The sequence below is a fragment of the Hyperoodon ampullatus genome (assembly GCF_949752795.1).
Source record: "Hyperoodon ampullatus genome assembly, chromosome: 8".
Lineage (NCBI taxonomy): Eukaryota > Metazoa > Chordata > Mammalia > Artiodactyla > Ziphiidae > Hyperoodon > Hyperoodon ampullatus.
Window position 1 is genome coordinate 7,617,517 of NC_136921.1, and position 25,180 is coordinate 7,642,696.

The following is a 25,180-nucleotide window of genomic DNA, read 5'->3' on the forward strand; positions in this document are numbered from 1 at the left end:
ATCAGATTCTAGAGCTTTCCAGCTTGTAAAATGTAAGGAACAATCTTCAAAGTACAAGGCCCATAATCATCTATAAATGTAGTCCCCATATGAGGAGGAGCAAGTAAATACAACATGGTAAATCTTTCATAAAGTTAAATTTAAATGACTGTCCTATTGTCTGAGTTTTCACCCTATTCTCTGGGAAGATTAAAATATACTTCCTTTAATAATGATGAAGACAGTAGCTGACAGTTGTGTAGATATGCTTTACTGTTGAACATCTTAACCAGATAAATAAAAAGATGACAAATTCATGTTGTTTTCCTGTTTGTTTATTTAAATTTTACTAGTTCTCATCATATTCCGAAGTCTGGAAGTCAGTCGATTTTCACATCAAAGTTTTCTCAAGTTGGAAAGGGCCAGGATAATCATCTGATGTTAGTGCTGCCCGTGCAAAAAAAAGCCACATTAATCACTATTTATTTAACCCATAAGTTAAAATTAAGTAATAAGTGAAGAAAACAAAACCACAGATTAAAGGTCTTATGAAACCATTAAAAAGAATCACAGTTGGGACAGTGGTGTTAGAAGTATTTTTCACCAAGTCAGTTCATTCATTTGACTAGTTTCACATCATTCACTCACATCAATGTTAATTAAGTCACTGCTTTTATCACAGTATCTTTTATACATGCCCCGTTTAAATTCTGAATGTAAGAGTTCTATCCTGTGGGATAACCCTACACACTTCAAAGAAACCAGAAGGCAGGAAGAAATTTATCAACCCTTCATTAGTTTCTTGATATGGAATTTTTTTAAAGCCTATTTAGAGAGATTGGTTGGTATTTGCAATACACAACATTGGTGGTCGCTTGAGGAACAAGAAACAGCTGCTTGTGGTCCATACTTCTTAATTAATATAAGATCTCTCAATGCCATGCCCTGAAAAGCACTAGTGGCAAAGCTGCGTAAGTGCAGCCTCTCCTCGCTGCCAGCCCACTGCAGAAAAACACAGGAAAACACCCAAGGAGCAGGCCACAGCCAGCCTCAAAACACCATCATCACACCACCGAGAAGCACAGATCTCAGACGAATTCTGGACCAATGGAACCTAATCACATGCATATGGGAGTCTAAACGGCCTGTGGACTTCTGAAACACAACACACACATGCTTAAATCTCCGTTTTTGCAGACACCCAATTCTTCCTAAAGTACCTCTTAAAATTCCAAGGTATGTTTACACTTCTGCTATGATTTAACGAACTTAGAAGTAAAAGCTCAAGTAAATATTTATATTACAAACATTAAGAATGCCCTTAAGGGGACTTCCCTGGTGGCACAGTGGTTAAGAATCCTCCTGCCAATGTAGGGGACATGGGTTCAAGCCCTGGTCTGGGAAGATCCCACATGCCGCAGAGCAACTAAGCCTGTGAGCCATAACTACTGAGCCTGCGCTCTAGAGCCTGCGAGCCACAACTACTGAGTCCGAGTGTCACAACTACTGAAGCCCACGTGCCTAGAGCCCGTGCTCCACAAGAGAAACCACTGCAATGAGAAGCCCGCGCACCACAACGAAGAGTAGCCCCCGCACGCCACAACTAGAGAAAGTCCGTGCGCAGCAACAAAGACCCAATGCAGCCAAAAACAAAATAAATAAAATAAATTTATTTAAAAACAAACAAACAAAAAGAATGCCCTTAAGTAGCAGAAGATCAACGAACCCCAAATAGGGAGCAGATATCAAAGAACAAGTATATCAAAATAAGAATTATTCTTCCAAGAAAAGACACAAATCTACGCAATATGAAACTACAGGTTAAATAAAGGATGACTGCATAATTTTGTTGTTGTTGTCCTACACCCTAAAATAGGTCTAGTATTGATGAGACAGCTTTTACAAACGCCTCTCTCTGGCTGGGGACACACCTGGCACACGGCCTTATATGGCATAGACCCTGTGTCACAGAGGCCTGGCAGGGACCTGGGTGCCACTCCAGCAGCCAAGGCACTTCAGGGAGCTCTGGTGCTCAAAGTGTAAGATCCCCTGGGGATGAGGAGAATGGATATTTGCCAAAGATAACCAGGACCATCTAGAATCATTCACACTCAAATCTCTTAAGCTAGAATTACCTTCCTCTACTCCAAATCAGAGGTTGTGGAATAGATGCGCTGAGAAACAGTTCAGAAAACAAATGTTCAGGACATTTATTAGGCAATTAATGTCAAAGAGCAGTCTTTTAAAAACCAAATATCAAAATATTTTAAAAGCGATCTCCCTATCCTCTCTCTCCACCGTCTCCACCATTACTTTCTTCACATGAAAGCTCACCTCGCCCTCTTGAAGAACTTCGACCTCTAGGAGCCCCCACCACTGTTCCTCCTCCTCCTCGTCCTGTCAGTCGCAGGACAGCAGCACTGTTTACAGACATGGAAAAGTTTCTCTGCCAAAAAAGAGAGAAAGAAGAAAATGAATAAAACAAATAAAACTGCATGCTGTTCCTGGCCATCTCCCACTGCATCTGTAAAATGGCACTTAATGACTACTAGAAATGGGAAACAATCACTACATGACCCACTAAGATGCTCCAAAACCTGATTTTAGCTGAAAATTTCAAATTAACATTTCAGACCAACAAACATTAACAACCAATGCCTTACACTATGTTAGGTTCTGTGAGGAAATATTAAGCAGACAAACTCTAAATGCTGTATGCATCCGGAAGCAGACAGGATATTTACGCATCATAATATATACAGAATACTCGGTAAAAGAGATCTGGTTTGAAAGGATCCCTTAACCACTGAAAGGTGGAAATGAGAGGGAGTCACAAAAGGTCTGAATCAACAGTATGATAAAGAAAAAAATGATCATTTTGCCTCATTCTGCTCACCACTGTGAATTAGCAACTCCAACTAGTATTTAATAGAATGACAGGTATCAGGGGTGAATGGGGAAGGGCAAAGTAAGAACCTACATAAGATCAACCATCTAAACGGGTAGGGGGAGAGAATGTTTGAAAAAAATAAATAAAATCCCAATCGCTTGGTCTTTAGCCTGCACTTGCACCCACAGTCGATCTGGAAAAGGGTCAAATACAACAACAGTAGAGGGTGGGCATCCTTCAAACATGAAGAGGGACACAGGAAGACAGGAGGTCTGGAATTCAAAAATATCAATCAAAAATGTTTAGTTGATACTTCTGGATAAATGGAATATACAGAGCTTAGGAAAAGGTAAAGCAAGAAGCAATTATAAAAATACTGAAAAATGATCTATAAGATATCAAAATCCTGGGCATTTGAAGGAGAATTTCGTAAGAGAGTTTTAAACTCAGAAAATGTTGGAATATATCCTTACCTGAATACTTTCTATAAACTTAGAACCTAATAGACATCTGTGCAAAAATGCAGGTGTGGTAACAGTGTGGCAAATCCAACTTCAGCATGGCTGTAGCCAAGGGCCCTCCTGGCAAAGGGGCAAGAAGTGAGGCTTAAGAGCACACCAATCTGGTAGCAGCTACCTAAATCACAGGGAAATAGAATCCTGCAATTCAACTAATATTTTAAGTCCAAATTGTTCTCCACTGTGAAGTCCTGATTTGCTATTCTGATTCAAGATCAATTCAAATGTGATTGTCTATACCTCTTTTTGAAGAAATCAACATGTAATTGATTTTTAAAACTTCTACTTTCATTACTGAATTTCTTGTTTTAATATATGGCTCATTTTCTCCTCATTACCTGTCATTGCTTGTCTTTTTCAGAACTGCATTCAATACAATTTGTTCAGATAAATTTTAGAAACTCATCAATGGAAGTTTTTTCCTTTGACTTTTATAGGTATATAATCATATAATCAAGTAACTTCAACACTGAAGACTTAAAATGTAATTGATAACTAAAAATTAGAGCCAGATACCAAACTTGATTAGTACTTATTTCAAACTATTTTTAAATAAAACTTAAAAAAAAAAAAAAGCTGGTTGAAACGTATGCATTAATTTACCTTTTAACACAGAGTAACCAGTGGAGTTACTGAATGCCTCTGGGATCACAATTAAGCAAGACTATGAAGTCCCAAAATCTAGATTAATATATTCTAAAATTAGAAAAACAGAGGTCAGAGCCAACTGTATTATGTATACCAGCATCTGACACTGTTGAACACCTCATTACCAAAGTATTACATGCATGAAACTCAAATGCACCCATCTATGGCATTCAGGGAAACTCTCATATGCTTTCATACATCCTCACACATTGCAGTTGAAAGTGCAAACTGGTATAATCTCTGGAAGGCAATTTCTCAAAGTATATTTAAATGTCCATACCCTTTGACACAACAATTCCTCTTCTTACACATGTGAAAAATAACATAAGCAGAAAGATTTTAACTGCAGTACTATTTGTAAAAGCAAAAATGGCAACCAGCTAAGTATCAACCAAAAGGAGCTAATTTAAAAATCATGGCCATCTATACAGGGAGTTCTGTGCAGTTGTTTAAAAAAATGAGGCTGGAACATTGCTGGCGGTCCAATGGTTAAGACTCCAAGCTTCCACTACAGGGGGCAGGGATTCAATCCCTGGTTGGGGAATTAAGATCCCACATGCCAAGCGGCGCAGCCAAAAAATAAAAAATAAATAAATAAATAAAATGGGTAATCATGTTTAAAAATAAAATGAGGCAACTCTATTTATTAGCGTTGACCATATAAAATGGCTAATATTCAACCATTTCTGATCCAGAAAGCTACAGATTTCATACAGTTAGCCTAATATATCAATACAAAGATATAAAGCATAGCTGGAGTTAAGAGCATGGAGAGGCTAGACTGCCTGAGAGTGAATTTTGGCTCCTTTACTCAACTTCTCTGTGCCTCATTTTCCTCATCTATATAATGTGAATAGGAATCTACTGCGTGGGTTGTTGCAAGCACTTAACATATTAAGCAACAAGTGTTTAGAACAGGGTCTGACACATATTAAAAGCTAAACAATTATCTGTTATTATTTCCTAAATAGATGCTCAGGTGAAAACAGTAAAGTGTAGAACTGTATGCATAGTATGCTACCATTTATGTGTATGTGTGTTTAAAAGAATAGATGCATTAGGGCTTCCCTGGTGGCGCAGTGGTTGAGAGTCCGCCTGCCGATGCAGGGGACACGGGTTCATGCCCCGGTCTGGGAAGATCCCACATGCCACAGAGCGGCTGGGCCTGTGAGCCATGGCCGCTGAGCCTGCGTGTCCGGAGCCTGTGCTCCGCAGCGGGAGAGGCCACAACAGTGAGAGGCCCGCGTACCTCAAAAAAAAAAAAAAATGAATAGATGCATAGATAGTTGCAGATGTATTAAATACCCTAGGAAGAGAACACAAGAAAATGGAAACAGTGGTTATTCCTGAGGAAGAATAACAGGTAGCGAGAGTCTGGGTTACTCACAAACTTGCTTTTCACTATATGCACTTTGTGAATTTTGTATATACATGTGTTATCTATTCAACAATGCATAAGCGATTTTCTTTGATGTCAAATAAATAAAACACACCAATCTGGCAGCAGCTACCTAAATTACAAGTGTAATGTGTAGAGTCATGCTTTTCAAACTGTGATATACATACAGGGAAATGTCAAAACAAAGAGCAACTGGGAGATCTTATTTAAGCGTTAATTTTGTTCTCAGAAAACCTTTTACCTAGTTATATTTTATACATGCATGCGTGTACATATATGCGTGTATATATATGTGTGTGAGTGTATTGGGGCGGGGGGGGGGCGTGGGTAGTGAGGGAATGTGCACAAGCAGAAAACTACCTTGCAGTTTAAAGATATAATATTCCCTTCAGGTAACTTCAGGAACCAAGATATGCAGCAAGAAGCTACTTTAGGTTATTAGAATTATTTACCTCCCCAATCAGAGTAATAGGGTGAATAAGTATACAAAGCTCTAGTCTAGGAAGATCTAAGCAATTCCTGAACAGGTACATGACCATCCAAAGTACACACTTCAAAATGTTAATGAACCTTTTGCCAGCTTTAAGTACTGTCCTACTCCAACATATTTGACAAAAAGAAAGGCTACCAAGTGTCAGGAATTCCTAAATGATGCCTTTTTAAATGCTTCCAAAAATGCACCCTGATGGTCTTCTGTGATTACCATGAAAACTTCCCAATCCTTACATTAAGCCCTTGTGAGTATAGCATCCAGACCTTAACACCTTAAGATAAACTTTTCCATTATAAAAACAAATGAAGAGTTACTCCTTTAGTCATTCTAGAACTAATTTTGGTGTGTAGGTGTACTGCATACCTAACTTTATTCCTTTTCAAATTGTTAACCAACACTTCCCAGCAGCATCTGTTGAATAATTTTTTATTTTTCAAATGATTTGTGTAGCCCTTAGTAAATACAATTTCTTAGAAATGTTACAGGATTTTTCTGAATGATTCAATTACTTTTTTTTTTTAATTAAAAGTCTATCACGTTTTGGTAACTAGTAGCAAGTCCTCCTCCCTACTTATTACAAAGCTTTTCTGGCCCATGTAGTCTCTAAGAAATCCAGGCAGTCATTTAAGGAAAAATAAAAAGAAACTATTAAAAATATTCATAAACAGTTGGAAAAATAATCACAAAAGATTGAAACTGGTATACTGAGCTATATAAAAATTAGCTTCTACATTAAAAAAATCATAAATGAAATCAAATGCAATTAAAAATTTAGAAAATTTAATAGGTTAGGGTTAGGGCTAGCTCAAGAAAAAGATTACTAACCAAAAGAAAAACTGGCAAAGACAAGAACAAAAAATTAAAAGAAATATAAATGCAAACATCTGAGAAACTCTGCACTAGGGAAAGAAATGCAAAGTAAAACAATGGAAGAATATTTTATCCAAATCTGCAGAGAATTTTTTCAATAAAAATGTTGGAAGTATAGAACAAAGCTTAGTATACACCATCACCTGCACAAAAAGGGGGAAAACATATTTACTTGGAAAAATATACAAGAAGCTGCTAACACTGGCTGCCTTTCGGAAAAGGAGACAGGTGGCTGGGGGAAAGGATGGGAGAGAGATTTTCTATTATATACTGTTCTGTAAATTTTGATTTTTAAACCATATGATTTACTGCTTATTCAAAATAATTAATTAATAAAAATACTGAACATGGCAGAAGTAATGGTAAAATGCTACAGGTGTGGCAGCAGTGAAACAAAAGAAATATCCTCATACAAAGTTGCTTGAAAACAATTTAGCAGTATGGAGTGTTTTGTTTTTATTTCCAAACTTTCAGTTCTAATCAGCTAATCTATATGTCTATCCTTAAGCCACTGTTTTGATTACTGTAGCTTTGTAGTAAGTTCTAAAACTGGAAGTATAGGTCCTCCAGCTTTGTTCTTTTTCAAAATCGTTTTAACTACTTAGGGTCCCTTGCAATTCCATATGAATTTTAAGATCAGCTGGTCAGTTTCTACCCAAAAAGCCACTGGGATTTTGATGGGGACTGTACTGACAGTAGATCAATTAACAATATTAAGTCTTCCATGGCTTAATAAATGCTGATGCCTTTCCACTTATTTAGCCTTTAATTTCTTTCAACAGTGTTTTATAATTTTTATGTAAAAGTTTTATACCTCCTTATTCCTAAGTATTTTGTTTTTTTATTTTTATCTTTGGCTGCGTTGGATCTTCATTGCTACACATGGGCTTTCTCTAGTTGCGGCCAGTGGGGGCTACTCTTCATCGCAGTGCACAGGCTTCTCACTGTGGTGGCTTCTCTTGTTGCAGATCGCGGGCCCTAGAGCACGCGGGCTTCAGTAGTTGTGGTATGTGGGCTCATTAGTTGTGGTGCTTGGGCTCTAGGGCGCGCGGGCTTCAGCAGTTGTGGTGCATGGGCTCAGTAGTTGTGGCTCGAGGGCTTAGGTGCCCCGCAGCATGTGGGATCTTCCCTGACCAGAGATCAAACCCGTATCCCCTGCACAGCAGGTGAATTCTTAACCACTACGCCACCAGGGAAGTTCAACCAAGTATTCTGTTTTTAATACTACTGTAAATGGAATTGTTTTCTTAATTTCCTTTGTGAACTGTCCATTGCTAGTATACAGAAATACAACTGATATTTGTGTACTGATTCTGTAGCATACAACTCTGCTGTATTCACTTAGTACACTATAAAAGGACAAACACAAAATGTGCTACTTTCCAGCCCAAAACTCTAACTTTCTCACAATATCATTTTAAAAATTGGTGACAGGGCCACAACTACTGCAGCCCGCGTGCCTAGAGCCCGTGCTCCACAACAAAGAGAAGCCACCACAATGAGAAGCCTGCACACCGCAACGAAGAGTAGCCCCTGCTCGCCGCAACTAGAGAAAGCCCACGTGCAGCAATGAAGACCCAATGCAGCCAAAAATAAATAAATAAATTTATTTTTTAAAAAAATTGGTGACAGAAGAGCATATTTTTAAGCACATTGTAAGCTGAAGATCTACATTTTCCTTTAATGTAAGAACTGGTAAAAAATTGGTGAGAATTCATGTTTTGCAGAAGAACTGAAAAATGACATGTTTCTGAAAAGAAGGCCCTCTCCCCCCAAAAATAACTCTCTCTCTACTCAAATACATCTCCTTACACTCAACAGCTTCAGATCTAAAGCAGAATCTAGTCAACTAAGAGAGGCAACCCAACACCAAGAAAAGAGTAATAAGGAAGCAGATCTGGGGGGAATGGAGGACACTCCTTAGGGCCTGAGTAGGAACTTCACATTTTCATGCCTCACTGGGAAGGAACAAGGGTTTGACTGGAGCTCAAAGGCAGATAGATACCAACCTGTTCTTCTTCTGTAAAGGGTACAAGAGCCAATGGCGGCAGGGGTTCCTCTTGTAGGATAGGCAGAAATTCTTTATCCAGAAGGTCTGAAGGTATCTGTTTGACCAAACACATGACCAAGAGATTAATGCTATCCCTCTAATTACAAGAAGATAAAACAAGAAAATATTCTTTGATTCACCTGTTGCTGATTATTAAAAATATGGATTAAAGCTTATTGAGACACAATTAATATTCTGAAAGGGTCAAACATTAAAAACCCCAGTCACTCTCCCTGTCCTCCCATCAGACTACCACTCTCAGATTTGATATACAGCACTGACTCTGGTATTCCAGAGTGCATATTTAACTCAAAGCACAAAGTGGTAGGAGAGTTTTACAAGCAACTGTATCTGTCCTAAGCAACCATCATTAAAATTTGATTCTTAATCCATTAATAAAATTAAAAACAAAGTATACTTAAAAAATAGAAAATGTTATTTCTCACTAGTCAGGGAATGAAAGTGTATTTTATATAAAGCAGAAACTAACACACCATTGTAAAGCAATTATACTCCAATAAAAATGTTTTTTAAGAAAAGGTATTTTATACTGTTTGAGTTTTGATCATTTATAAGTAACACAAATGTGGTGTCACATTTTAAGATCTTGTCCCCACTGAAAATTTTATATTTAACTCAAAAGAAAAGAACAAGAGAAGCATCTGCCCTTCTCACTCCTAACTGGAAAGAATAAGAAGAGATGCAATAAAGAGAGAAGAGAAAAATTCTTCCTTTCTCAGCCATCATACTGGGATAGAAATAGAGGTTAAGAGGAAATCAGTTAGACAAAGCATTAAGTCCTGACTACTCTCCTGTTTTCATGAAGCTTTCTACTCCTGTAATGAAATGTTAGGTCTTCTCTAAAAAAATAAAGAGTACGTAACATTTAGAAGAGCCTCTGTGAACTACTGCAGGTTTCAAAGCAGGAAAAAAAAAGGTAGAGAGAAAAACCATGGCTGTTTCATATATCAGCACATAATTGTACATAACCTGAAATCTCATTCATAATTCTGAACTCTTTCCTACTTTCTTACCTTGTTGTCTTTAAGGAAAAGTGCTAACATTTCTTCTCTGCCATAACGATAGTCTGCTAATTTATACTTCGGCAATGCTGGAGAAAGAGGAGGGGATGTAATACTCCCACCACTGGACAGAGCTCGGAGCCTAAAACAGTAGACAGAATATAAAATGAAGTGTCAAATATTCTGGCAGTAAGGACTTTTTATTTTCATATAATATACTATAAAAATTTTATAAAATAAAAAAGAACAGAAAAAAAACCCATTATCTCAAAGTATCCAAGATTTTAGCTCTAACACAACCTGCTATAATAGCTCACTAAGAAAACAGCTCATTGAGAAATAACTAGACGACCATTTGAAAATTCCTTAACTTAGAAAGTATCGTGGCATGTCTGTGAGAAGCTTAGGGGGTGAGATGGGGACACCTTTTTCCAAACTATAAAAACAACATATAATTAAAACAAAAGTCATATATCACCTTACAACCACTAGATTAATAAAAATTAATAAATCTGACAATACCAGTTGTTGGTAAGGATGCAAAACAATGCAAATTCTCAAGTAGTATTTGTGGGATTATAAACTAAAACAGCCACTTCAAAGAATGATTTGCTAATATTTAACAAAGTATGCTACACAAAAGAAAAAGCAAAATACAGAAGCTTATAAAAAAGATGATACTTTTATATATGCCCGCAATATTTCATAATTCACTTTTAATGAAAGCAATTAGTGATCAGTGTAGAGAATTTAAAAATGCAGTGAAAAAAGTGCAGTACAAGGAGAAAAAATATAAAAGCCATATTTACTAAGAAAAAAAAAGTAAAAATATACTTCTAGCTGATAATAGCAGCTGCCTCTAAGGAATGGAACTAGGAAAAGAGAAACGTTTTAATTTTATAATAAGATGTTTTTATTTTAAAAAGGAGCGGGGTGCGGGGGAGAACCTCAGCAAAAAAATGGCAAGAGTATGATCGTACTGCAGCACTGCGTCAACTAGCAAGTGGGAAACTACCATCAGGAGTAGCTGATTATCTGGGAGTGGCCCAAAGTTCTATAAAGTAATAGATAACAAGGGTAAAATGGACCACGGTACTGCAATACAGTAGTTTAGCACAAAGGAAAATTCAACAGAAGCATTAAAATATATCCCCCAAATTGCTAAGCTTTATTGACAAAAAAGGGGAGGGGAGAATGGTCTACAAATTATGCATTAAAAAGTGTGAAGGCCAAGCAGAGTAAATACTTGCACATTATTCAAAAACGGCAGAAAAAAACAGTATGTACATAGTAAATATATAAAATGTGCTTACATGTAGAAAGCAATACCAAAAAAAAAAAAGGAGTATGCATTAGTAAAGTTAGACTCCAGGGTTTTGTTTTTTATTTCAGTGTTTCTATCTTCTCTTTCCACTTATTTTTTAATGTTTTATTATGGACAATTTGGAACATATATAAAAGTAACAAGAAGAATATAACAAACTGCCATGTACCCATCACCCAGTCCCCAATCCATACTGCTCCTTCTGCAGCATCATCTAACCATCCTTTAATACTATTTTGAAGGAAATCTTCGGCTTTCAAGATTTTTAAAGGAAATTATTTTCAAGTTTTGAGAAAATCTTTTGAAGAAAAGTTATCTCATCTGTAAATATTTCAGAATGTTCTAAAAGATAAGGATTTTTCTTTTAAGTCTTGATTTTGCTGATTTTATCCCTGTGATATAGTTTAACATGTTTCTCTGTTCTCTGCATTTCATGTAAATTGGTGACTGGATGCAGAGCCTTATCAGACTTGGCAAGACTACTTCCATGTGGTGGTGTGTTATTCCATCAGGAGGCACATACTGCCTGGTTGGTTTTGCGAGGCTAAGCAGTCCCTGATGACCAAAGCTTAGATCCTTAAGTTCACTAAGGTTGCAAAGTGACTTTATCATTTCTTCTTTATTTGCTAGCTTGAACAGTTCTACAAAGAGAAACTTCCCTCTTACGCTATTTGGTATTACCTAATAGGATATAGTTCATGTAAGAAAGGAAGGAAAAAGCCTTCATTCTTCTTTTTCACTTATTAATTTTCAAAATAATGACTTGGTTCACTAACGTCCTCCAATAGTAACAAATTATTTTTTATTAATGTATTTCAGTTCACTGCAATTATTCTTAGCAATACTCAAACTATCTCATCTTTGCCCAGTGGGAGAGGCTTCAGGTTGGCTCCCAAGTCCTTCTGACCCAACCCTAGTAGTCTTTAACAGCTTCTTTTTTATCTGGTATGTCAAATGTTCCAAAATCAGCTTATTTCTTGCCTCAGACTTAGATTCAACCATTTCACCAGGGAGCCTGATCCTCTTTAGTAATATATATATTAAGACACAATCTGGGTGCTAGCAGTGTTCACTGCTACTGGGTTGGTCTTTCGTTTTCTTTCCAATTATTCTTGGACTCAGAGGTCATTGAGTCCAACTCCTACAAGACAGGTTAAACAAACCAGTAAGAAAACAACATGCCCGCGAAGGAGTGATCCAACCACTGCTGAAGGACCTTCCGGTACAGTGGTTTGCATCAAATTCATGTATATTTGAGCTCTTTCCTGAAAAAGTGGAATTAATATCCACTAAGAACTGAAGCTGGGAACGTTACACATACATTACCTCATTTAAGTTCCACAACAACCCCAATATAAGAGATGAGAAAAATGAAGCCAAGGAGTTAAGCAATTTGCCCACAATCACCGCCAGCAGAACAAAGAGTCCAAAACTAGGTTTTTATGACTAAAAAGACCAAAATCTTTCCAAATTTTTATTTAAAATAGCCAAGGTTTATTCTGCCAAAAATTAATTTTTAAATATATATACATATGTATAATTAATATATAATTTTAAAATATCTTTCTTATACTGCGTCAATATGCTCCCCAAGAGTTTCTACCACTCGAGGGCACATCTAAGCGCTCTTCCAAGTGAAAATCATCCCAGTATTTGCAGTTATTCCATCTCACCAGAGACTCTCCCTCTCACTGCCCAACATGCCTAATTTCATCTGCTCCTCACAAGGTTTCAAAGCCACCCACAAACCCCACCGGCTTTCCATGCCTGTGAACTGAACACTTCTTATAGGCACCAGACCTAAAAAGTAACACGGCCAGAATGCATACTCAAGAGATTCCTCTAGCTACTGTGAAGAGAACAGACCAAGGCAGGCTGAGAGTAATTCAGACTTGGAGAAGACAGTAGCCTGAATCAGGATAATGGCTGTGCTATACTAAATAATTAACAAATCCTATCCCGAGTCTTCCTTCACCTACAGATATGTGGAAAAGCTAAAACATATGTGGATAATGTCTTTCCCTAAAAATCCACCAGTGACCTTTAACTCCGCTAGGATCTTGCTCCATACAACCCTCTCTTAGAAATTCAGCCCTTCCCTATTGGCTTTCCCCTCATCTCTAAATATAAATATATCTAATAGTGATTTGTTTAAAACTCCTCTAATGCAGCATCCCCCTCTACCTATGCAGCACTGGTCATCTTTCCTCTTCATTTCAGAGACACCTCCACATTCTCACTTCCCAATCACTTCAAAACCCAACGCAACCTGGCTTCTCCCCTAGCACTCTACTGCGCTAGAAAGTTCAGTAACCTCAACACTAGGCCCAAGTGAAATTTCTCTATCCTTATCATCTTCATCTTCCTAGCCATATGGAGATCTGTTTAACACAGGAGGCCCAGTGCTACTCCTAGCAGTACTAGTAGTAACTGATAGGTAGCAGCAGCAGGGCTGTCTAAAACCCCCCGATACTCCACAATCCTCACTTGTTAACTGTTGTCCAAGATCCAAACTTCAGCTTAAAAATGTAATTTAGAATTTCAATGTAGATGTGTGAAGACACACGAATCAAAAAGCACTTCTGTGTAAGCTCACAACTCTCAATTCCAGCTCTGAACTCTTCACTAGTAGGGTTTTCTTATTCAACCACTCACAGCCCTTCAAGTTTATCATATCCAAAACCCTACTCATCAGTTTATTCATCCCAACCTCCTTCATCACCTGTATTCCCAAAGGCAAGTAAGGATACCACCATCTACTCAGCCGCTGGATTAAGAGTCTGGAAATCATCCTTTACTCCTCACCTTCTATCCATCTCCCATAACCAATTACAACGTCCCACCAGTTTTTTTTTTTTTTTTTTTTGGTACGCGGTCCTCTCACTGCTGTGGCCTCTCCCGTTGCGGAGCACAGGCTCCGGACGCGCAGGCCCAGCGGCCGTAGCTCACGGGCCCAGCCGCTCCACGGCACGTGGGATCCTCCCGGACCGGGGCCCGAACCCGTGTCCCCTGCATCGGCAGGCGGACTCCCAACCACTGCGCCACCAGGGAAGCCCGTCCCACCAGTTTTAAATCCTGTATCTCTCAAACCATCCCCTGATCAAGTAACCTATTATTGTTCACTTTTATTTCTTACCTCGACTGCTGCAACGGCATCCTAAACACTTTAATTAGTCATAGTCCATCCTCCACACTACTACCAGTTATTTATTTCAAATGCAAATCTGAATAAAACACTCCCTGCTCAACAATTCTTCACTGGTACACAATGATCAAATAAAATCCAAAGCTTCTTAACATAAAAGGGCTACCTGCAAGCTCTTCTCTCCCACACTTCACATTACAGTAAAGGCAAACGTCTTGGAATTCCCCTCTTAAACCTACACTTTCCTGTCCCCTTGTCTTTACACATGCCCTTTCTATCTGGAATATTTTTTCCAATCTAATATTTTTTCACCTGGGGTGTGGTGGGGACTGCCTGGAAGCAGACAGGTTAAGTGGAAAGGAGGAAAGGAAAAGAACAGAGACAATGAGGAGGATGGGGGTTGGAAAGAGAGTGGCAGGAGGGAAAGGAGAGAAGTCTACACACAAGTATCTGCCCAATGTTCATGGAACTAATTGTCTAGTGGGAAAAAAAGCTAATAAACAGTCATACAAATAGGGACCTGGTGAAGGATTCTGGAGAAAACTTGATCCAATTTACATTTTAAGATTACTTTGGCTGCAGTGGGGAGAGCAATTCGAAGAAAGAATGGAAGCCGGGAAACATCAGAAGGCCACTCCTTATAGTTTATGTCAGAGATGATGGTGGCTTACACTAGGGTGGAGGCAATGAAGATGGAAAGAAATGAATGGATTCAAGAGATATTTTGGAGGTAGAATTGACACAACATTGTGGTGGAATAGACGCAGGGATACAGAAGTAAAAGAAAATATCCAGGATAACTCCAAGACTTCTGGCTTGAGGAAAGGGGCACACTGTGGTATTAAGATGAAATAAAAGAAGAAATTTAAAAGAGCAAAATTCATAAGCTCAGTTTTGGAAAACTCTGAAGGATGAGATGCCTACAGGCATCAAATGAGCAGCTGAATATCCTGTACTGGCATCATACTCCCTTTACAGCATTGACATTCCTGTGAAATTATTTAGTGTCAGCTGCCACACTAAATAATTCAAAAGTAGGTACCATGTCCTTTATCCTTGTTGCCTCAGCACCTAACCCAAGACATAAAACATATGAGGCACTTGATAAAATGTTTTCTAAACAACTTTTAATATTCTCTTCTAAAATACACCCTAGGATAACATCTAATTTATCATTCCTTCAGATGGCCGTTATCTTTTACTCTTTTTGCAAACTGGGATTATTAATGCATTCCATCCTCTAGAACATCTCTCATTTTCTCCACAATTCCACAAAGATCATGAATAGCATGAATAGTAACCTAGCAATCTCAGGTTTGAATTCTCTTGCCCCCATGTCCCCCACCCTAAGACTTGAATCATTCAACATGTATTTACTAAGTACCTACACTAGCTCAACAATGGGCTTACCAAAATTGAGAAATACAGTGCCTTTCTTAATGGAATTAGTTCTTTTCTGAGTAAGGTAAACACATATAAAGAGACACAGTACAAGGTCATAACTACTTTAACATAGGTCTAAACAAAGTGCTTTGGGAAAAACAAAAGTGCCTCATTCATTTTTGCAAGGAAAGACCTGGGGAAACTTCCTTAAGGCCATGGAGATGAGACAGAAAAACCCCAAGTGAGGTTCCTTGGCTCCTTCCCCATAAAGCCAGGTAACTGTCTGCAATTATTCATTCTGCTATAATAAATTCCTTTATTATCCAGACTTATCTAAGTAGATTTTGAATGCTCAAAATAAAAATCCCCAAATAAAGCAAGTTACAATGAATGTCTTGCTTTTTTAAAATGTCTTGAAGTATACAATTATTTGCAAACAAGAAAGAACAGGAGGATACAAGCCAAAATATTAACAATGGTCGTCCTTTGGGTGGCACAATTAAGGGTAACTTAGATCATTTCTTTCTCCTTTTGTACTACTGCTTCCTCCAAGGTTTTATGGAATGAGCGTGAATTATTTTACTACTGGGACTAACAACAAAAAAATTCTTTAAAATCCTAAATCTTCCAGATTTAGAACTAAAAAAATTTTTTCTTCAAGGCGGTACTCTGTGTTCTGTCAACGGTGAAGTAAACAGGCAGCGGATGGGAATTAAATTTATACAATCCTTCTTGTGGTCAGTCTGTCCATATATCATCCAAAGCCTTAAAAATTAAACTTTTGATTTAATAATTCCACTTCTAAGATATTACTCCAAAGGAAATAATCAGCAACACAAAAAGAACTGTTCAAGGATGTATATACATATTGACAATAGCGAAGTATTAAAAACAACTTTACTTTCCAACAATTCACTCATTCATTTAACAAATATTTATTGAGTACCTACTATGTGCCAGGCACTGGAGATACAGCAATGAACAAACAGTACAAAATCGAGACCAAAGTACTTGCCCTCGAAGGAGCGCACAGTCTAGTGGGGGCTGGAGGATGGAATATAAATAATAAAGAAAATAAGTAAAATATTTGGCATGTTATATTTTGGTATAGACCATGAAGAAAAAAATTAAACAGGGAAAGGGAGGTAGGGAGTAAGGGGAGTTGTTATACAGGTGGTCAGAAAACATCTAAGGTGGTAGTATTTGAGTAAACATTTAAAGTGACTCTTGTTTTATACCTAAAAAATGATTTACTGCTCCATTAAATCTATCTCACTCTTTTAAAAACTGCTTTGGTAATTATGTAATACATTTTTTTATCCTAAATATAAAGATAAGCTAAGACCTAATGATTCTTCCAGACCTACCTTAAAAAGTCCATGCTTATGGTCATTCATGGTCTGTCCCTAGCACAATTTTCAATGCTCTCTCATCTTCACTACTGTCAAATAAACCTCTTCCTTTTACACATCTCTTACCGAACATTATGTTTTACATCATTATAAAAATGATGACCTTAGTAGAAAGAATATAGTATCACTAAATGTTTCTGTATGGTTCAGTTACACACAGATTCAGTGTAATCACTCTAAACTTTGATTCTCAAGTTATTCTGGACATAGCTCCTTACCTCAAGTTTCACAATGAATGTAGTTACATGCAGAAAAAACACAGCAGCAGTCTCTATTCATACTGCAGCTTTCTAGATCAGGGTTACCTGAGTTACTTCAAGGTCTCATATATTCCCTTTGCCAGAAGAAATTTTGATAGATGGTGCAAAGAAGGCAGTGTGCCTACTTAGACTTTTGCTCCTCAGTTTATCAGCATTTCAGATGACTAAGGGAAGGCTCCTAAATTCTATAATGCCTGCAGGGTAACAGTTAGGTAAAGCTACTGCTTTAGCATGGAACTGGTAACTTTCCTCTGCTAAAGCTACGTCAATTCAAATTTTGTGTAAAACACTGGGCTGATCAAACAAAACACCATCAAACAAAACTTCAGAATACCGATGAAAAGTATGTGTAAGACGTTACTGATAGACTGGGTCAATGACTCACTGAAATGACTTTGGGAACCCATGGTTTAGGACAGAGGCCAGCAAACTTTTTTTTGTAAATGGCCAGAGAGTAATATTTAAGCTTTTTGAGCCAGATGGCCTCTGTTGTAACTACTCAACCTTGCCACCAGTGTGAAAACAGCCAGATACTATGGAAACAAATGAGCGTGGCTGTGTTTCAACAAAACTTTACAGTCCCATGGCCGTAGTTTGTCAACCCATTCAGCATGAAGTTAAATGTGTAATGACTCTAAAACATCACCAGGAGTGCGTTTTTTTCCTTTTGTTTTAGCTAAATTCCTTGTACTGTCTCTCTTTGTTATTTCTTAATAGAGATACTGGAAGAAAAAAAAAAAAACTACCTTAAATTAGCTGACAATTTTAATCATGTTTTTACAAAGAAAGAGACAAGAGAGTGTGTAAATACAAAAGAGCAGCAGTTACAAATTCTAGATGAAGGCAGAAAAGCTGCACACAAAATGGTTTACAAAGTGGGCTATATGGACCACCTGGTAAGATTTGAATAAAGTTTTAGCTTCCAGAACGTTCATCAAAAATATTTTTATAATAATGAAAAACTGAGAACAGCCTGTATGTGCTACATCTAGAAGACTAGTTAAATAAATGATGGTACATCCATACAATGCAACCATTTAAGATAACAGGAAATATTTATTGATAAAAAAAGATATTTCCAATGTGTTTTTTTTTAATGCAGGTTACAAAACTGAATGTACAGTATGATCCCATTTTTGTGAAAATAAATGTACATTTACACAAATAAGATACACAAAACTACCTAGAAAGATACACCAACCTATTTACAGTGGTTACCATGGACAGTGAAATTATGGTGATTATATCTTCTTCCGGATTACTTCTAATTTCTAATTTTTCTAGAAGTATATATTGATTTGGTAATAATAAGAACTAAAAAAGGTGCAGAATTACTTAGGTCAACATTTCCAAAATAAACTCCCAAAGTATATAAGTTGCATCAGTTCTTAGAATTTCAAATAGTGATTTCTCCTCAGTCTCCAAATGCTAGCTATAAGGGCCAAGAAAACTTAGGAAATACACATCAAAAGAAATGCATATAATAAGGTAAGTTAATAAGAGTTCTCAAATAGGGAGTCACTACAGGAAGTCTGGATCATTTATCAAACCACCACCACCTAAACAATCAAGAATATTTAAGAGACTATTCCAATTTATCTATTTTATATACTGCCTCTGGTTCAATGTTTGAATGGAAAAAGCAACTATCATTATTCACGCCACTGATGAGAGGATCTTCAATCACCAACTTTGGGGGGAAAGAAAGAAGAGGGGGGAAAAAGTCACACTACAAGGTGATGGATCTCAAAATTCCATGAGAATTCCATATTCGGGGTCCAAACATATCTGTAAGAGACTCAAAGGTCAATTAATTGTTATTATGGCAAATGCTAACCCGATCCTAAATGGGATGTTAATAGCCAGTGTAATTCTGGATCACCTGCCTAGCCCATCAATAAAAATAAAACTCAAATAATAATTTAATAAAAACTATTTTTTCAAATGAGTCTATGAATAGCACTCACAAACAAACATTGTAGCAGAAAGCATACACACATAAAAATGTTACAATTATATAAAATTATATATGCACCTAGATACGGGCTCAAGCACAAATAATTTACTAGGGTGGTGGGACTCTGGGGAGTTTTAAATCCATTACCATTACACAACCAAAACAGGAAGTTTTGGGGGTTTTTTTTGTTTTTTGTTTTTTTTTGCAGTACGCGGGCCTCTCACCGCTGTGGCCTCTCCCGTTGCGGAGCACAGGCTCCGGACGCGCAGGCTCAGCGGCCATGGCTCACGGGCCCAGCCGCTCCGCGGCACGTGGGACCCTCCCAGACCGGGGCACGAACCCGCGTCCCCTGCATCGGCAGGCGGACTCTCAACCACTGCGCCACCAGGGAAGCCCAGGAAGATTTTTTAATAAAGTATAAATGCAGTCACTAACCAAATACAACTTATTCGTAGACTAGCTATATTGTTTTCAAGCAGGCACATAAAGCAAAGTCTCAAAAACATGCACATTTTATAAACTCCCCAACACCTGCACAAATACCTTACTACTGTACTAGTCATCCAATATCGAACAGGATGAGGCTCTGAGAACTCACCATTCAGGCCCGAAGTTCAGCGTCTGCGTTTCCGCTGCCATTCTTTTCCGTATGTTTACAATAGATTTTTATTTGAGGAGAAACCTGTTAAAGAGAAAAATATCTCCATACAGTTGGTCAAGATTAAATGCAGAATTCCAGCCCAGAAAGTATAGTTCGGGAGTGTGTTTTGCTTGTGCTCCTCTCAACCAGTCACCAGAATGAGCTCTTTTAATCCCTATTTATAACAATATAGCAGGCAAAGTAAAAATGAATAAATCCACCTTTACATCCCAATTCACCATCTTTTTATGTTTATGTGGGGGAAGGAGGCATGGTACAAGATGATGCTGGTGAGATAGGTGGTAGAAGACCATGCAGGGCACTGGGGACCACATTAAGGATTTCCTTTTTTAGCCTTCGCGCAATGGGGAGGGAATGAAGGGTAACAGATTTACATTTTAATTTGTGTTACTCCCTTGCAATGGCTCTCCCATCACCATGAGGTGTATCAAAGATTCTCCTTACCTATCTCACAGCTTCCGCCACAACTCTCCTCTCCCCACTGTCTGCTTAGCCCTTTACACTCTAGTGATTCTTTAAAAGTTACCTTGGACCATCAAGTTAAAATAATAAGCTAACCAATTTCATGAGTGATCCTTCAAGAGCAATTTCAAGATATCAGACCTTAAAGTGAAGTAAGTCAGACAGGGAAAGACAAATACTGTTTATTACGTATATGTGGAATCTTTAAAAAGCCAAACTCATAGAAACAAAGAGAGCAGAGTGGTGGTTACCAGGGGCAGGGGGTGGGGGAAATGGGGAGATATTGGTCAAAGGTACAAACTCCAGTTATAAGATTAACAAGTTCTGGGGAATCTAATGTACAGTATGGTGATTATAGCTAATAATACTGTATTGTATACTTGAAAGTTGCTAATAATACTGTATTATATACCTGAAAGTTGCTAAGTTGCTAAAAAGAGTTTCTTTTTCACAAAAAAAAGAAATGGTAATTATGTGATAGGATGGAGGTGTTAGCTAATGCTATGGTGGTAATCACTTTGCAATATATAAATGTATCAAATCAACACATCTGACACCTTAAACCAACACAATGTTATATCAATTATATCTCAATAAAGCTGAGAAAAAGGATATGAGAGTTTAGAAAACAGAAAATACTGTAAACATTGTAACATACTGTAAATATGTCCAAGATGTATCACCTCACCCTGATTGGTGCTGTTTAAAAGATCTAAAAACAATAAACTAGAAATTGGTCTAAAACACAGAAACGGCAAAGTAAAAATGTGCTTAACGTCCATAATCAACTATTTATCTGCCCTCTTCCTGGAAAGTATTTCTGGCCCCATGTCAACCATGTGGGTTCCAAGGAGATTCCCATGTTCTTACTTAACCCTGATTACCTTTTGCCTGGCCAGACAAGCGAGCACACCAGACCCAAGCTGAGATCAATTTAGTGCCCTCCCCACCTCATACTGATGATTCCAAAAAAACATAAGGCATATGGTTTTTCACACTTTAAACTCTCTGAAACTGGAATGTATCTTCATCAGTGCCATGCTACAACTGCTACTGGCCCACAGTGGAAGCTGTGTCACAGCTGTCGTTGTCTGCACAAGGGTGAAACTTGGTCAGAGCCGCTCCTTATCGTCATCCTTTCAATTGTGTCGTTCCTAGTACCCGATTTTAAGTGCTGCTTAAAACACCTTCAAAAAGATCATGCTATGATTCTAAATTGAAACGTACTGTGTAATAGAAAAGAAAGCAAATACAGCAATAGGATATTAGTGAAGCCAACTCTTCATCACTGGAGGAATGATTTCAAGTGCTTTGCAGAACCTGAGAAAGGAAAAAAAACCACATGACGATAAGCTTGTTGTGGTCTGCTAGTGAGACTTGACACTGCACAACCCATGTGGCCACATGCAGCAGCCCTGAAGTATTTAGAGGAGGAAAAATTAAACAGCTTAGATTGCTTTTAAGAACTTCACTAGCACCAAATCACTGAATTTTAAATCAATGAGAGAATAATGGAACACTCTCTTAAGAAATGCTTCATCGCCAACACCCTTAATGACATGACACTACACGGGTGGGGAAAGGGAAGAAGGAGACTTCTACAATCCTAAGTTTCCAACAATTTAGAAGAGTCAGACTTAATGTGTACAAAGCTGAAGAATATCTTAACCAATTTATTTCACTTCTATTTTCCTTTTTATATATGCACAAAATATATACTATATAATAAAAATCTATTAGCCTTATTTGCTAAATAAGTTTAAAAGAATTCTTTTTCAAAATGTAAAATAAAAAGTCTAAGTAATTAAAAAACTGTGCCAGTGTTTACTTGGCAGTACGATTTCTTTCTTAGTAATATATAAAACGAAGAATCTCACAACTGATGCATGTCAGATTCAATTAAATTATGGTACATCCCAAATGAAATCACTTGTCAGGTAGTGATAAGTCAGGTAAGGTGCCCACTGTAGATGAGGACAAGTATCCTGCTTACAAATCAGCTGTGTAAACTTATTTAGCATAAATCAATTCAGTGTGCTTTAAAAAAGTACGTGGACCTACTTGGCTAACAAACAGACCTGTAGAGACTACAACTATAAGATTTTACTGTAACACAAAACATCTTGAAGGAGCGTTTTTACCACCATTTTAAACTCCACATAGCCAAATCAAACCCCTATGGACTTTGGACTTTGACCACTGGAAAACAGCTCTGAATTAATAAAGCAGGTCCAGATTTGAACCAGACTGAATTTATAAAGCAAGTGAATCTCAATTAAAAACTGAATTATTTGTGATATTTGTGGAAATACTAAAATCATTCTTAGAGATTTAATATTCTTTTCCCCTTTAAACTACTACAAGGCTACACAGGTCGTGGAAATACAAACTCCAGGGGCGCCATTACCACAAAGGATGCAAATGGAGCCCCTAGAGTTGTGTTGTGTAGGCAGTGGTCTTGAGTTACAGAAGCCCTGGATGCAGGCAGCACCTAAAGAACATCGAGCAAGGAAATCTTTATCACTCATTCCACCTATAAACCTTTAGGTAGAGACAAAATACCATACAGCAAAAACATTAAACGCTCAGACGTGTTTTTAATGCCTTGAGCTGGGAGCCTAACCACCATTTACTACTTCCTATGGTAAGAGTTTTCTCGAGAACTCCTAAGAACCTAGAATAATCATCCAAGCAATTGAATTGTCAACTAAAGAGACCTACGTTACTCAGAACGGTGTTCTGCTCATTCTCCTTTAGGAATTAAAGCAGGAAATCTACGAGCTATGACTGAAGAAATCTACACATTTGAAGTACTGTAACTTCTAATCCTGAATTCCCCACCTCACATTGCTCCTTCCAAATCAATTTAAATGAGCCCAGTTCTAATGTATTTATTTATATGTACTGGAGGGATTGTCTTACACGATGTCTTTGAATTATAAATTATTTGGAATGGAAAGTGGGACTTATTTCTCAATTGCCCTTTCTAAGGATGCAGTGAGGTATCAAAATGAGCATAGGCTTGGCCGTCATTTAAACCCCACCAAGCTAAATGTCAACGCAAACCCCCAGCAGACTTGTGACCAATTAGAAAACAGCTCTGAATTTTTACAGCAAATCAGGATTTGAGCCAGACTCTGGAGGCTGTGCTCCCACCATGCTCTTCTGCTTTTTTTTTTTTTTTTTTTTTTTTTTTTTTGGTACACGGGTCTCTCACTGCTGTGGCCTCTCCTGTTGCGGAGCACAGGTTCCGGACGCACAGGCTCAGTGGCCATGGCCCACGGGCCCAGCCGCTCTGCGGCATGTGGCATCTTCCCGGACCGGGGCACAAACCCGCATCCCCTGCATCGGCAGGCGGACTCTCAACCACTGCACCATCAGGGAAGCTCCTCTTCAGACTGCCTTTTCTTGAAACGATTTCCTTCCTTTTCCTCCAGGACCAGCAATATACTGATATATTTTTCCTATCTTCACTTCCTTCCTATTTAGTCACCATTCCCCAAAAGCTTCTCTCCTTTTCTAACTTCCCTCAGCGTACCCATGGTTTCTTTAATTATAATTCTGTGTAGATACTGTCTTGAGTCTTACTTACAATGGTGTTCTCTACCGACACTTCGGGTAGAACTCTGCCTGCTGAATCATGGGGGATCTAACGTAGAACATGCAGTGGAGGTGCTGTCATAGCAAGAGCAGCCAAAAATTCTTCCACAAATTTCTGAACTGCCCCCCACCCCTGCTGTGAATTACATATTCGACCTTTTCCTCCCATGACCTATGTGGCTTTCCAGCAGCCTACTCCTCCCAGATATCCATCTAACAACAACTGATCAAGGTACCACTGTTTTCACCATCCACTGGTCAGCCAGGCTCAAAAGCCTAGTCATCGGAAATTCATTCCTCTTCTCTATCCCTCATATCCAACCATTTTGCCTGAAATTTGGTCAATTCCTCCTTCAAGATTCCTTCTGCATTCTCCTTTCATTATAGCCAACATCTGTTAACTCATGTCTGGATTATTACAATAAAATCCTAACCTGCTTCCCTGACTCAGCCTCTAATTACATCCAATAAGATCAATCTTTCTAAAGCACTGCCCTGGTCATGCCTACCCTTCTTTATAACAGTCACTAAACCTACTGCGTATGGTCAAAAATCCTCATATTTTCAGCTTCCCATCAATCTGACAATCTGCACCTTCTCAACTCAATCTCCCACTGTTTCACCTCCACACTCAAAGCCAGATGACAACTTTCTACTTCTCTACTGCATTCTTCTTCTGTGGTTCTGGCTCATGCCATTCCCTTACCCCAGAAGGCCCACCCTCCCTCCTTTACAGTGGCTTATACAAAAGCAAGGATCCATTCAAATAAACACTCCATAAAATATTTCCCAAAGTAGGAAGGAAAATCTAAACAAAGGATGCAGAAATGGAATGGAATCTATAGCATGCAATACTGGCAGTGGGGTGCTTTTTTAATCTGTATAGAAAAGCTTTAAAGGAAAGAGAAGATGGAAAAGAACCAAATTTGGGAGGAAGGACACACCGTTTTGGACAAAATGAATGTGAGGTGTCTGAGGAGCCATCCAAAAGACCATAATATACATACACCTTGAACTCCAGTGTAGAGTCAGGATAAGAGACATAGATTTGGTAGTAAATCTACAGAACTGAAACCAAAAATTGAATGAAACTATCCCAAAGCAGGA

General features: G+C 38.1%; 1 protein-coding gene across 1 annotated transcript in view; it reads right to left on the minus strand.

Moving 5' to 3' along the window:
• GIGYF2 (GRB10 interacting GYF protein 2) overlaps nucleotides 1–25,180 on the minus strand; it is a 130,838-nt gene that overhangs the window by 86,385 nt on the left and 19,273 nt on the right. The window contains 4 exon segments of the mRNA XM_079709614.1: nucleotides 2,314–2,425; nucleotides 8,807–8,902; nucleotides 9,882–10,011; nucleotides 19,949–20,032. Coding sequence (XP_079565740.1) covers nucleotides 2,314–2,425; nucleotides 8,807–8,902; nucleotides 9,882–10,011; nucleotides 19,949–19,989 — 379 coding nt within the window. The 5' untranslated portion in view covers nucleotides 19,990–20,032.